Source organism: Macaca thibetana, chromosome 16 (genome assembly GCF_024542745.1).
Source record: "Macaca thibetana thibetana isolate TM-01 chromosome 16, ASM2454274v1, whole genome shotgun sequence".
Lineage (NCBI taxonomy): Eukaryota > Metazoa > Chordata > Mammalia > Primates > Cercopithecidae > Macaca > Macaca thibetana.
The window spans coordinates 801,608-815,657 of record NC_065593.1 but is presented as its reverse complement, the minus strand read 5'-3'; the positions used below and the strand labels follow the sequence as shown (position 1 = coordinate 815,657).

Sequence of the window (14,050 nt, the reverse complement as noted above, 5' to 3'; positions counted from 1 at the left end):
TTTGCCAGATGAGACAACAGAGTCTCAAAGAGGCCACGTGGTTGCCGAGAGTCCCACGGCCCGGAAGGTTGGCACTGAGATACGATTGCAGGGTCTCTGGCTCTCACGTCATCACTTGCTCACATTCTCACTCCGCAAACCCTCATCCACCTCTCCTGCTGCCCGCCCAAGTGGGAGAGCAGCTAGAGGCAGGCAGCGACTGTTGGGCACCCAGCAGGTATGAAGCACCATCAGACTGCATAAATGATCTCGCTCCAGTGAGGTGGCTGTTACTGTGTTATTGTCCGGTTTTACAGACCAGGAAACTGAGGCTTAAAGAGACCTAGTGACTCACTCAATAAATTAGTGGCAGAGCAGGATTTGAACCTAGGCACACTGTTTCCTCAGCCAGAGTGGCTGACTGCTGGGCCCAACTGAATCCATGGGCTGTATCCCTTCAGTGGGATGGGCCCCAATCTGGCCCACAGTTCTGGGAGCACACAAACTGTGCGTGTGCTCTCACCAGCCATCACAAAGGTCCTCCAGGAGGCCCTGCCATTCCCATTCACCCTTGGAATCCCCTTTCCTTCGCCACTTAAGCTCATGTGGCCCCATCTCTGAACCTTGTTCCATGCAGGGCTGCTTCCTGCACCAGCGTCCCCACCCAAGCAGCTACTAAGAACCAGAGCTCTATCTGGAGGCTCGCAGCAGCCCTTAAGGGAGACTGGCCAAGGCGGCCCGGCCCTTCCAACTGCGGGAGGCCTGGAGGCCTGCAGGTACCTTTTTCTTGCTCTGGATGACACTAGGAACCCAAAGATACATCTGGCCTGCATCTGCAGGCTCGAGGTCAGTACAGGGTTTGCAGGAACCCAGAGGAGCCAGTGGTAATCCCACCTGGAGCATCAGGGAAGGCTGCTCAGGGGAGGTGGTGCTGGCACATGGCCTAGAAAGATGACGTGGTCATCAACCTATCGACTCCACATTTCTCCACCAAGCTCTATCTCCCCTTCCCACACCCGCTGCCCTGCCTTGTTTTAACTTTGTGATTGGCAGGCTCCCCAACCCTAATCTGGAAGAGGCTCCAAGCCTCCCCATCACCCTGGCCTCCTCCCTCAGCCTCCCTTCTACTGCCCACCTGCCACCACAACCTCAGAGTCTTTCCCAGGTCCCGTCCCCTCCCCACTGGAGGAGGAAGCCTCCGCCAGGGGCCCTGCCCTAGGAAACATGCTGAGAGACTGTGAAGTGTGGCAGATGGCCCTGTGAATGGTCACGGTTCACGATAGATTCCAGGAGTGTGGAGGTTTTAGAGAATGGCTGCAAATTCTCTGTCATTCCTCCGTTGAGAGGCAGGGTCTACGTCTCCTCCCTTATATCTAAATGGGCTACTTCAACCCACAGAGTGAGGCAGAAGTGATGCTGGGAGGCTGTCTATGCTACATCAGGCCACGCAGCTTCGTCTGGTTCTCTTGGGACACTCGTGCTCCATGCCTGTTGCCATGCTATGAGGAAGTCATAGGCAGAGGCTGGGTGGAGGTGCTCCCGTCCGCAGTCAGGCAGGCCCAGAGTCCTCCTGGCCCGGGTGAGAAGGAGGTAATATGCAGGTGAAGGAACCTGCACATGAATCCCACCGAGGCTGGGACCTTATAGCACAGGGACAGGCCATCCCTACTGTGCCAGCTGTTTCATACCCCTGAGTGTAGGGTGGTTTGTGACACAGCAGGAGATAAGCAAAGAGGCAATTTTGTGACTTCCCCCAACCCTGGTCATCATTCCTTTCTCAACACGTATCTGCTGGAACCCATGACGGGATAGGGGTTGTACAGGCAGCTCAAGGTCAAATCCTAGATCCACTGTTTTCCCTGTCCCTGTAAAACAGTGGGGGCAGGATTAGAATCAGGGCACATTTGACAGGACCCCCTCCCTGCACTACCCCTAAGCCACTGCACACACCCTAGCCCCTGACAACATTTGAGTCTGGGATCTCAGGTCACTAGATGGTGACATGTTCCTCCTGGCTCTGGCTTCCCATGAGGACCTCAATTTGGGTAATCCTGGAAGGCTGCATGGAAGAGGCAGGATTTGAGCTGTAAAGAACAGGCAGAGTTGAAATAATGGTGATATTTTGTTTATTTACGTTAAAATGCTATATTAACAATTATATTGATTGTATTAACATTAAAATACTATAAATTTAATATATCCAGAAGATAATACTTTTTGCAGAAATGTTTGACAGAAAAAGTATAAAGAAAAAAACAAAACAATCTTTGTAATTTCAGTGCCCAGAAATCATCATGGTTGATGTGTTGGTGTATTTCCTACATTTCTACCATCCAACTCAGACCAGGCTGCAGCCTTTAGCAAACTTTCCCAGCTCAAGCAGGGCAGAGACCAGCTGGCAGAAGGGAGAGATCCCGTCACCAGCAGAAGTGCCCATGTTTGGGCCATGTGGCCTCCAAGGAGGGTGTCAGCTCAGTGCCCTCCGTGCCCAGACAGAACTACTCAGGGTCCCCAGGCCAAGGCTGCTCCTTCTCTGCCCTGCACCGACTGCCGCAGAGGCTCTCACAACCGTTCCTCCTGCCTCAAGCCATTCATGTCAGAATCACCTTGGGTAAGGTGGACTCTGCAACCTCAACCTCGACCTCCCGGATTCAAGCATTTCTCCTGCCTCAGCCTCCCGAGTAGCTGGGAGTACAGACTCGCGCCACTATGCCCGGCTAATTTTTTTTGTATTTTTAGTACAGACTAAAAAATCCATGGGTTTTTGCCATGTTGGTCAGGCTGGTCTCGAACTCCTGACCTCAGGTGATCCGCCTGCCTCGGCCTCCCAAAGTCCTGGGATTACAGGTATGAGCCACTGTGCCCGGCCGACTTGATCTGTTGTATAGGGGCATCCTTGAAGATGGTGCATCCTTCCTGCTGCAGATTATTCTTGGCTCTCAAGTCTCCAAGCACAAACAATAACCTGCAGACTCAGGACAGTGTAAATCTATTCTCAGGAGGGCAAAGAAAGCCACTTCTCTAAGCACGCCGGGGGGCATCCTGGCGGCCGGCCCAACAGATGTCTAGATCAGTCTGAATCCTGGGCACCCGGGAGAGGAAATGAATTCCCTTCATCAGCGGCCTCAAGAGCACCCAGCAGCCCTCCTCCACCGGGGACAAATTATTCTCTCCACCCAAGAATGTTTGCAAGCCTTCGGATGGCAGTTTTCCAAGACCAACCACTTGAATGCCCTCTCTACCCTCATACAAGCAAGACCTGTTCCTTGCTGGGAAAGTATGGGGTGTGTGACCGTCTTGAACCTTTAAAGGGCTGAACCCATAGCTGCTGCACCCGGGGGCACAGCTGATGGGAGAGGAGAAGCGGCCTTTTCTCTGCATGGGGATGTGGCGAGCCGCTCAGGGAGAGAAAACGAGGCCTTTACAGCAACGGTTTAACAGCGTCGGCCACGCCGCTCCCCGCACAGATCTGAGGCTTGGCTTCGGGTCCGGCTCCACGCCCGCCCAACGTCCCCACGGTCCGCGGCCCTCTTGGAGGCCCGGCCCTGGGGGCTGAGCTCTGACCTGGGACAGGAGGCCACACTCCCAGCCAAGGCCGGAGGGCTCTGCCCGGGGCACGTGCGCTCCCTCCGCCGGCCCTGCGCAGACCCCGGGACTCCACACCACTCAGCTAGCGGCTGAGAACCTGGAGGCGGCGGCACACTCGCCCTTGCGGCTTGCCCTGCGACCCGCGCGGCCATGTGAGCCAGCGCAGCCAGTCAGAGGCTCGCCCTGGACTCCGTCCCGGACTGGGGGCGTGGCTGGGGGCGTGGCTGGAGCGTGGCTGGAGGGCGTGGCCGGGAGGTACCCGCGGCCTCTCTGCGCTGCCGCCTTTGCTCCCGCGTCTGTGTAGGGGGTTGTGGCCGGCCGGCGAGTCCCCGAGTGACTTAACATTCTCTAAAAATACTCCATTTTTGAACTTCGACGACCTGGGCTGGCCTGCTCACTCTGTGGCCCTGCTCTCCTCTGCTTCTCTGCTCCTTCGGTCTTGTATGCTGGGGACACGTGGGCCTTTCCAGTTCCCCGCAGCCGCCTTTGGTCTGTAGGAAGGCAGTGGCGCAGGGAGCGGTGGGAGCCCGCGGCTGCAGGGCGCAAGGCGGCGACCGCGAAGCGGCCTGCCCCACCCGCCACCCCTACCCGCAGGATGCGCATCGCCGGTGCAGCCCGGGTCCTGACCCCCCGAACAGACCCAGTTCCGCCGCGACATGGCAGCTGCACTTCTTCGGCCCTTTGAGCTCTTCCCTCCTTATTTCTCAGTTGCATTCTACACTGAGATTCTTTTATTTCTTTGCGATTTTAGACAGTATCCGCCGGCTCTCTACCATGGACCCTCAGTGAGGATTTGGTGCTCTTAGGTATGAACCCTGTGCTTCGCCTCCTGTGAGCTCCAAGTCTCATTTCATCAGTTTTGAAATGCATCAGTATTTGGTGTTTACACTATTATGGTTATGTAAATATTGTTCCCAGCTGAGCTGTGCAGTACATTGTGACAACATTTTCTATTTTGTGTTGTTTGTTTTCCTGGGAATTCATAATAGCCTGTTTTCTTCTTGCATCAAGCTGGACACTCAGTGGATCCTTTCAAATCTGGAGACATGACCTTCGGTTCTGGGAAGCTGGAAGGCACAAGTGCTGTTTTTACAAGCTCTCAACTCATCTTGTTTCCGTCCCCACCTGCCCCTCCACTTCCAGAGGGACCTTGTGACTCCCAGGCTGTGTTTCTGGGGGGCCTCTGGCCTTGAATGGTCCCCTCGACATGCAGAATTTGGTTGCAGCTTCCTCCACTCTGCCTAGGTGATTACTATTAATTTTCCAGCTTCGAAAATTCTGTAGGCTGGACGCGGTGGTTCGCGTCTGTAATCCCAGTACTTTGGGAGGCTGAGTCAGGAAGATCACTCGAGTCCAGAAATTCAAGACCAGCCTGGGCAACGTGGCAAGACCCTGTCTCTACAAACAAGTTTAAAATTAGTGGCACGTAGTGGTGCACGCTTGTGGGCCCAGCTACTCTGGAGCTTGAAGCGGGAGGATCACTTGAGTCCAGGAGGCGATTATGCCACTGCAATCCAGTCTGGGTGCCAGAGAGAGACCCTGTCTCCAAAAAAAAAAAAAAAAAAAAAAAAAAAGTTCTGTCAACTTTTTGTCCTTTTCTTTATAAGTTTGCGACTTAAACATTTTTCCTTATATTGTCATCTTAGTGGGATTTGGAGAGGGAAAGGAGAAACATATCCTTATTTGTTCCATGTTAGCTAGAAGTCCCTCTCACTCTCTGAGCACCTGCTATGTGCCACAGCCTATTTTAAGCCAGCCCTCATCCCCAGTTTCACTTAGCTCTTTCTGTCACCCAGGCCTGAGCAGAGAAGACAGCTCCTCCAGGAAGGTCTCTCTGACTACCCAGTGCTTCTCTGCAACCTCACTCAGCTAGACTTTGGTTCCTACCCTTACTGCTATTTGAAATTATTTTATAGATTACGTGCATCCATGCTGAATTTGCCTTATTTCTCAAGCTCCTCCAGAAGGCTTGCCCCATAAAGGCAGGAGGTTTTCACTGCCCCGTGAAGGCAGGGACCTGTCTGTCTTGCTTTTCACTGTATCCTCAGTGCTTCCCGTAGCGTCAGGCAAAACCGGATGCTGAGGAAGCACAGGGAATGGACGGATGGGTTTGAGCGTGACACCACTTCAGGATTGCTTAAGAAAAAGCTAATAAGGGTCCAAGCTTACGGGGAATGAAAGACCCTGCCATGAAATGGTGAGACACTCATCGTGGGAGGGACATAAGCCCAGGCTCGGATGGCCGAAAAGGGACAGAGGCATTGATGGGAACGGACAGGGGGACCTCCAAGGCCCGGCTGAGACAAATCATTGGCTCAAGGTTACTTGGCTACTTCCTGGCTTAGATTAGAGCACAGCCCTTTGAAGGCAGATATGCTGGACGCACCTGTGTGGTGGAGTCAGCCCCATTGGGACGCTTCTACCTCTCTGCTCCCTGGTTGTGTGATCTTGCGGGCAAGTTGCTTCATCTCCGTGTCTACAGTACTTCTCACCCGTCACGGGGCAATAAGAACAGCCCTGTGGTCTTGGCATCTAGATATGAAGCACAGGCTTGAACTAAAAAGCCCGACACACAGTAGGCTGTTATGGTGATGGTCTGGGTTACAAATCTGGTGTCATCCTTCCTGGTGGTGGGACCTGGGCAAGCTGCTTGAAGCCTTGGGCCTCTGTTTCTTCATCTGTAAGATGAAGGTCTAACCACACCCACTTCCCTGGAGTGTGTGTCAAGTCACGAGGCCTGGCATGCAACAGGTGCCACCAAATGTTGTCCCCTTGACTGCCCCCTGCCTGCTGGGCAGGAAGTGCTATGTTTGAGAACCCTGGGCAGGGAGGCACCATGTTGAGGCTCCTTGGACCCCTGGATTGGTGTTGGGGGCAGTCACGGGGTGGTCCGTGCAACCCTGCAGGGAACCGGGCAGGCCAGACTCAACTGCTCTGTTACAAGCAGAGTTGGCGGCTTTCCAGAAAGCAGTGACGGGAGCTCAAGGGGAGTTTGTGTTGCTCAGAAGCAGGGTGTTGCAAAACATTTTAATGGAAGTGTGGGCAGGAAAAGGCAGGGAAAACTGTCTCCATCTGACAGAACAGATTTCAAACAATAGCTCTGCCATGACCAGCTGTCTTGGATGCTTCTGGGCACCTCTCTGAGCCTCGATTTTCTCATCCATTTAGTGGAGATGATGATAATTGTAGACACCTTCTTGGGACATTGAAAACTTTCCTCCACTCTACAAGTATTCACTGAGCACCTACTGTGTGCCAGGGACACTGCAGTGACCAAAGCAAAGGCACTGCCCCCATGCAGCTTGCATCACAGTGAGTCCACAAGATGCTGTGCTTGGAGGGACTAGCACAGAGTAGGAGCTGTAAAAATGGGACTTGCTGTTTTGCTAGTGGAGCCAGTCACTTGTGTGAATTCATCTTTTGATATTTGAGAGTGATGATGATTTAAATAAAGCAGGTGAGCGTCTGTTGAGGTTTCCTTCTCTATATTTCGACTTCAGAACCGGCCCCTGAGTAAAAGATGCTCAGGAACCACATATTGCTGCCTCCAGGCTTCTCACGTTTTCACTTTTCCACCACCTCCAGCATGGCCCGATGCTGTTCTGGGGAGAACCAGTCGCAGGCCCTGTTTTCAAGTAGCAGGAGTCCGATGGGAGAGGCAGACAGGGGCGCAGCTACTGACAGGGCAGGTGAGCCATAGTGAGAGGGGCTGGGGCAGGGGCCCTGGGCAGAGCAGTGTCAGGCAGGGCCTCCTGTCCCGTCTTCAGAATTGGGCCTCGAAGGAGTGGAGGGAATGTGTCAGGTGGGAAGGCAGGGAAGGGCATTCCTGGCCGAGGGAACAGCCTTTGCAAAGAAGGGTTCAAGGAGGAAAGCTTGAATTGGGAGTGACTGGACTGAGGGATGTCTGGAGAAGTCACCAGGGGTTGGAGTGTTGGAAGGTCCCCATCTACGGAGCCAGGGCAGGATTTAGAACTTGGCCAGCCGTGTTTGGGAAGGCTGTGGCTGCAGTGTGGAAGGCCTAGGGGCAGGAAGCACAGAGAAGAGGAGGCTGGATGGCGGTCAAAGCAGTGAGGGCAGTGGATTCTGAGCTCCTGGGCACTCTAGAGCACTGCCATGCCCTGGTCACCAGAGGGCGCTGTGGGGCAGCAAGCAGTGGAGGCCCCAGCTGGTGGCAAGGCCATGCATATACTATGTGCACCGCTGTGCCTGTGGGTTGTGTCTGTGGACGTGCCCATGTGGTGCCTCCACATGCACATACACACTTGTGCACCCCCTTGTGTTCATGTGTGTGTGCGTGTGTATTTGGGATGTGTGGACTAGCACAGGTATGAAGGGGCACGTGGGAGTGAGCACGTCCAAGGGGTGTATATAGGTGAGAACAGGGGCCCCTCAGCTCCCACCACCCAGCCACATCGGTCTCCTTGTTACTCACCTACAAGCCATTCACCTCAGGGCACTTGCACAGCTGTTCCCTCTGCCTGGAATGCTTCTCCCCCACATATCCTTGTGGGCCCTTCCCTTACGTCCTTTGGTCTCTGCTTATATGGCACCTTCCAGGGAGGCTTTTCCTGACCTCCCTCCTTAAAATTATAGCCCCCATGTCCAGACACACACCCTGTCCCCTACCCTACTTTTCCCCATAGCATTTTTTTTTTTTTTTTGAGACAGGGTCTTGCTGTCTGCCAGGCTGGAGTGCAGTGGCATATCCTTGGCTCACTGCAGCCTTAACCTCCTGGGTTCAAGTGATCCTCCCACCTCAGCCTCCCGAGTAACTGGTGCATACCACTATGCCCAGCCAACTTTTTTTTTCTTTTTGTAGAGACGAGGTTTTGCAATGTTGCCCAGGCTGGTCTCAAACTACTGGGCTCAAACGATCCACCTGCCTTGGCCTCCTAAAGTGCTGGGACTATAGGTGTGGGCCACCACGCCTGGCCTGTCATAATTTGACTTAGGCATTTTGCTTGTCTGGCTCACACACCAGGGCATACCTCCCCAGGGAGCTGTGCCCATCTTGTTCAATGTTGTGTTCGCAGTGCTGGTCACACAAGTAAGTGCTCAACGAATACCTGTTGAATGAATGAAGGAGCTGCCCACATCCTGGGCTTGGGTCAGCCTCTCTCTCTTTCTCTCTTTTTTTCCCATCATCAATATTTATTGAGCATTTACAGTGTACTAGGCAAAATAGAACATACAGAAAACATTGTCCCTGCTCTTGAGGAGCTTACATTCTAAAAGAAAAAATACAGCTCTTTTTTTTTTTTTTTTTTTTTGAGACGGAGTCTCGCTCTGTCACCCAGGCTGGAGTACAGTGGCCGGATCTCAGCTCACTGCAAGCTCCGCCTCCCGGGTTCACGCCATTCTCCTGCCTCAGCCTCCCGAGTAGCTGGGACTACAGGCGCCCGCCACCTCGCCCGGCTAGTTTTTTGTATTTTTTAGTAGAGACGGGGTTTCACCGTGTTAACCAGGATGGTCTCGATCTCCCGAACTCGTGATCCGCCCGTCTTGGCCTCCCAAAGTGCTGGGATTACAGGCTTGAGCCACCGCGCCCGGCCCAGCTCTTTTAAAATGGCATTTTTATTTGGTATTTTCTGCAAAGCACCAAGGAAATATTTTGTAAAGTGAGCTTTGGGTATAACTTAGCCCCATCATTATTTAGAGAATAGAGGAAGAAGAAAGAGGAAGGATTTTAAAGGCAGACAATGACAGACCATTCAGGATAGGTAGGGTTTTAAAGGGAGATAAACACAATGTCATCAACTAAGGAGAGATTTGCTGCAGTAAATAGGACGAGGGAAATAGTCTGTGGGGTGCAAGCAAAGGAAGCAGGGTGTCGTAGACATTGAGTGGAGCCAAAAAGATCATGCGGCCTTTTTCCAAGTATGTGGCCACCAAGTACGAATGGTTGGTGACAAGACAAAAGGCTAAAAAAGGAAGGTAATCTCGTGCACCTGACAAATAGAAAGACTAAAGGATCAAAATCGAAAGCAGGCTCTAAGAGTATCAAGAAATTCTTAAAAACCCAAAAGTGATTTGGAAGCACAAAACTTATAGTTAATGCTATTCAGTCAGCCTCTTTCTACAGCCTTCTGTCACCCCAGGTCCTGTCCACCTCAGATCATGCTTGCATCCTGACTTTGGCCACAATCCTTCCCATCCAGAGACTGAGTTTCCTGCATCCGCAGACAGCGGGTTTGGGACTTTTCTCCTAGGAGTCAAGGTAAGAGGCAGCCTCTTGTGACCCATGTCAAACATTTCTTCTGATTTCTGCATGGTCATGGAGTTCCCCAGCCTTACTGTGCCACTTACAGACAGAAAGAAATCAAGAGATGTCACTATAGCAAGCCGGCAAGAGACCTTTGTCTCTGATGGTCCTCGATCGTACTTCTTGAGCTGCAGCAATGCAGCTGTGCATCCCAGTCTGGCCCCTCACCCTGTCCTCATGTGTGGCCCTTTTTACATCTCCAACCCATTGCCTCTGCTGTTCCTTTCCAGCGATGCTCTTCTTGCCTCTCTGCCTGGCAAGCTCCTACTGGTCCTTAAAGTTCCAGTCTCAAAATCACCTCCTCTGAGAGGCCTTCCCTGACCGCACCCAGATGGAGATGCCTGCATCACCCAGGCACCCTACTGGGACTTTTGCTCATGCATCTATTTATAGCACTCACATGGAGTTTTGTGATTCCTGGGCTGTTTATCGGGCTCCTGACTAATCTACAAACTGCTTGTTTGCAAGGGCCCGTCTGAGTCATCTGGCTGCCAAGGAGGTTGGCACGGGACTGGAGTCGCTTCACCCTGGTCTGTGGATGCTTTCCTCCTTCCTTTTTTCATTCCTCAAATATTTATCAGGCACCTACTATGTACCTGGTTCTGGGCTGTGCATTGGGAACACAGCAGGGAATGAGGCGCAGATGGTCTGGAGGGAGAGCTGTGTTAAAAACTGAGTCAGTGACAAAGGCATCAGCAGCATGAGTGTTGTGCCTCAGTTTGGGGACCTGGGAAGGGAAGGTCCCCAAACTGATGGGAAGGCTTCTTAGGCGTGTTCATTTAGGAGGCAGTCTGAGGGATGAGAGGGAACCAGCCCCAGGAGGCTTGAGTGGAGGAATGTTCTGGGTGGAAGCAGCAAGGGTGAAGCTCCTGCAGCAGGACCATCACTGGCACATTTGAGGGGCAACACTAAGACTCTTGAACATCCCAAGGAGCAGAGTGCACAAGGCAGAGTGTCGGGGAGCAGAAGTCAAGGCTGTTGGCCGGTGCCTGAATCCAGAAAACTTGCTGGACCAGCCTTTCAGTTCTGGTAGAAAGGAAACTGCTACTGGATGCCCATTTTATGGATGGATAAGCGCAGGTCACCAGGGATGATACGGCCAGGATGGAGGCAGCCAACAGTGTTTTTGAACTCACATTTCCCGGGCACTTAGTGAGGGCCAGGCCCTAGGCCAGGTGTTCCCACTCCTGAACTCATGAAATACTTTCAGAGACCTTCTTGTCCCCATGGGATAGGTAAACTGAGGCACAGAGCTGCTCAGTGACTTCTTTAAGGACATCCAGCTAGTAAGTGGAGGAATTGGTATTGGAACTCACACCTGTCTGAGCCCCAGACTCATGATTTTCCATCCCACTGCCTGTGAACAGGAGACGCAGGAAGAGAATGGTGATGGCTGCAAGGCTTCCCTCCTATCTCATGTGGCCCTCCCCACTCTGTGTGCATGGGGCCCTGCATCACCCCCACTTTACACCTGGGCAAGCAGAGGTCAGGCCCGGCCTCAAGCGTTTCTAGCAGGTGGTGGAATCTGCTTCCCTCACGTGAGGTCCCTGACAGGGTACACACTCATGTCTGCCTGGAGGCCAGGGGCTGACCCCTTGACCTTTGCCTGGTACCTTCTGCCTTCACTAGCCCTGACTTTACATCCAGAGTCATCTGATCCCAGCGCCAGATTGGTCAGCGGTTCCTGAAATCCCCCAAGGTTCCGTGTGGGAGCAAAGAGAGGACTGGTCCATCCAGCCATTATACAGATGGGCAGACTGAGATCTTAGGAGGAGAGGAGAGAACCAAGGTCCAGGAGAGAGCCAGGATGGGGCCTCCGGGCTCGTGGGATAAAATGCACCGCATGCTGCCTCACTCCCTCTGAGACAGTTTCCCCCGGTGTAGAACAGGGGCAGCAACAACCAGCCACGACAACTCCTCGTGCTGCCTCGTCACCGGGCATCGCTGAGCTCACGACCAACCCCGCGCCCTGGCCGGGCGCCTGGAGCGCGGGCGCGGGCGGACGTTTGCTGGCGCCGGGCCCTCAGTGCGTGTCAGCGAGCAGCGCCGTCAGACGGCTGTCACCGCCGCCCGCTCACAGATGCGTAGACTGAGGCTCAGGTGTCACGACCTGACCAAGGCTAGTTCCGCTACAAAGTTGCCGACTCGGATCTGAACCCGGGTCAAATTTACAGAAAAGGAAACTGAAGCCCAGAGACACCAGGGAGCTTGCTGGGGTGAGGCAGCTGCAGGTTCAGAGAGCCAGGAGGCAGCCCAGCAGCGCACTTTTAACCCCCGCCCGCCTCGCCAGGCCCAGCCGTGCCACCTTTAGGGATCTCGGGTTTTTTCCAGACGACGCACCCGGGAGAACGCGCCCACTCATCGCACCCGCCGGGGCTGCGCGTCTGGGGGTGCTGGGCGGAGCCTGGCGCTTGCAAGGAGCAGCGGGCTCAGTGGGTCCCGGGAGTGGGTGGGGCTTGCGTGTTGACGGGCAGCGCGAGGGGCGAGGCTTTAGTCCAGGTGGGCGGAGCCTGACCGGACTTGGGTTTTTCGGGCGGCTGGCAGACTTGACAGAGAGCGGGAGGGGCCCGGATCCTGGGCCCACGGAGGGTGGGGCGTGTAATTGACAGGCAGGGACAGACCGGCGTCTGATAGGCAGGGGACGGGCCTTGGAAACGAAAGGGCCAATCGGACACGCAGGGGCGGGGCCTGAGTCAGCGCCGTTCGGCCGGGGTCCCCCCGGCGCTGCCCAGTCTGGCTCCGGCGCCGCCCGTCGCGGACTCGTCCTTGCAGTAGTCGCCGCCGCCGCCTCTGCTCCTCCGCCTGGCCCGGGCCGTCTGCCCGCAGCCATGAGCGTGCTCAGCCCCGGTGGAGCCCGCAGTCCTCTAGATTAGTCCCCACCGCCGTCCAGGACCCGCTTGCAGCATGGAGTCGCCCGCCTCAAGCCAGCCCGCCAGCATGCCCCAGTCCAAAGGTAGGCGCTCCCGGCCGGAACCTCGGCCTGACCCCGCGCCCAATCTGGGGCCGGGCTGCAAACCCCGACCGAATTTCTTTGGTCCCACCCCATCCTGTTCTCGACCTGGCAGCGGCGTCCGGTCCCGGAACCCCTTCCTGTTCGGGGCCCCGGGACCGGCCGCAGCCTGGGTCCTCACCTGGACCCCCAGGTTAGGCCTTGGGACTGCATTCAGGCCCGAGATCACCCAGGCTGGACCCAGACTAGGACTTTGTTCTGCTCACCCCATCCAAGTCAGGAGCCTCACTCTGACCTCATTTGGGCCTTATGGCTGTAGCCTGGACAGGAACTCTCTCAGTCTTCTCCCTCAGAGGGACCCAGGTGAGATTCACACTGGCCTCCATCTGCGTCCTTGGGCAGCACCCACTCCCATTTCCAACTTGGGGTCCCAGGGCTGTATCCAGGCTGGGATTTAACTTAAGTCTCCATCTGGGCCCCAGAGTGCTTCTGTTGTTTGGGACCTCACTGTACCCGCTATGCGGGTGCTCTGGCTACACCCCAGCTCGGAACTCCCCGTCCTTCTCTCCTCCAGCTCTTCTTATCCTTATAGGCCCTATGTTGCCCCTTCCCTGGCTGGCCTGCACCCTGTCCTGCAGCCCTGTGCTCCCAGGAACCTCCCTTGTCCTCCCACCCCTCCCTAAGGTACAGCCCCCTCTCTACTGGCTTCTCTCTGTCTTGAGTTGCAAGCTTCTCCCTGCACTTGGGGTTCTCACCCCATCTTATTCCTCTCCTGGCTGCCTGGGATCTGGGCCAACCGCCAGGCCAGGGTGCTGGCTGTGCAAGGGATTTGCTCTTCTCCAAGTAGCTGGCCTTCCTGGAAATTTTTGTGAGGTGGCAGCAGCAGCAGGATTTGTCATGCGGAGGGGGAAGGATGAGACTCGGAGGGCAAAAGGGGAATTTTTTTTTCAGGAAGAGGAAAGGATGTTTTTGGTGCGTCGGAGTTTCAGTAGGCTGGGTTGTGTGAGAGATTTCCAAACCGGACGTAGCCGTAATGAATGGGCTGCCTCCTGCCTAGCTGAACCTGCAGCTGCTTCACCCCAGCAAGCTCCCTGGTGTCTCTGGGCCTCAGTTTCCTTTTCTGTAAATTGGAAGTAATCACACCTGCTTCTGTGGACGCGGGAGTGTGGCGTGGGGTGGTGAATACAAAAGAGCTCTGAGGTGTTCACTCAGCATAGCGCCTGGCGGAGAGCCGGTGCTCACCAGGGGACACTGGCTGCACACATCTCGCT

At 54.7% G+C, this 14,050-nt stretch overlaps 2 protein-coding genes across 3 annotated transcripts in view; one reads left to right on the top strand and one right to left on the bottom strand.

Annotated features, from left to right (window-relative positions):
- The window catches only part of TMEM11 (transmembrane protein 11), a 175,669-nt gene that overhangs the window by 79,229 nt on the left and 82,390 nt on the right, over nt 1-14,050 (bottom strand). The gene's annotated exons all lie outside the window — the stretch shown is intronic.
- MAP2K3 (mitogen-activated protein kinase kinase 3) overlaps nt 12,503-14,050 on the top strand; it is a 31,493-nt gene continuing 29,945 nt past the window's right edge. Inside the window, exon 1 of one of the 2 annotated variants that reach the window (XM_050763929.1) lies at nt 12,503-12,782. In XM_050763929.1, coding sequence (XP_050619886.1) covers nt 12,734-12,782 — 49 coding nt within the window. In that variant the 5' untranslated portion in view covers nt 12,503-12,733. Of the gene's footprint in view, nt 12,783-12,835; nt 13,143-14,050 lie in introns of those variants that run through there. The other variant, XM_050763930.1, reaches the window with a different exon arrangement.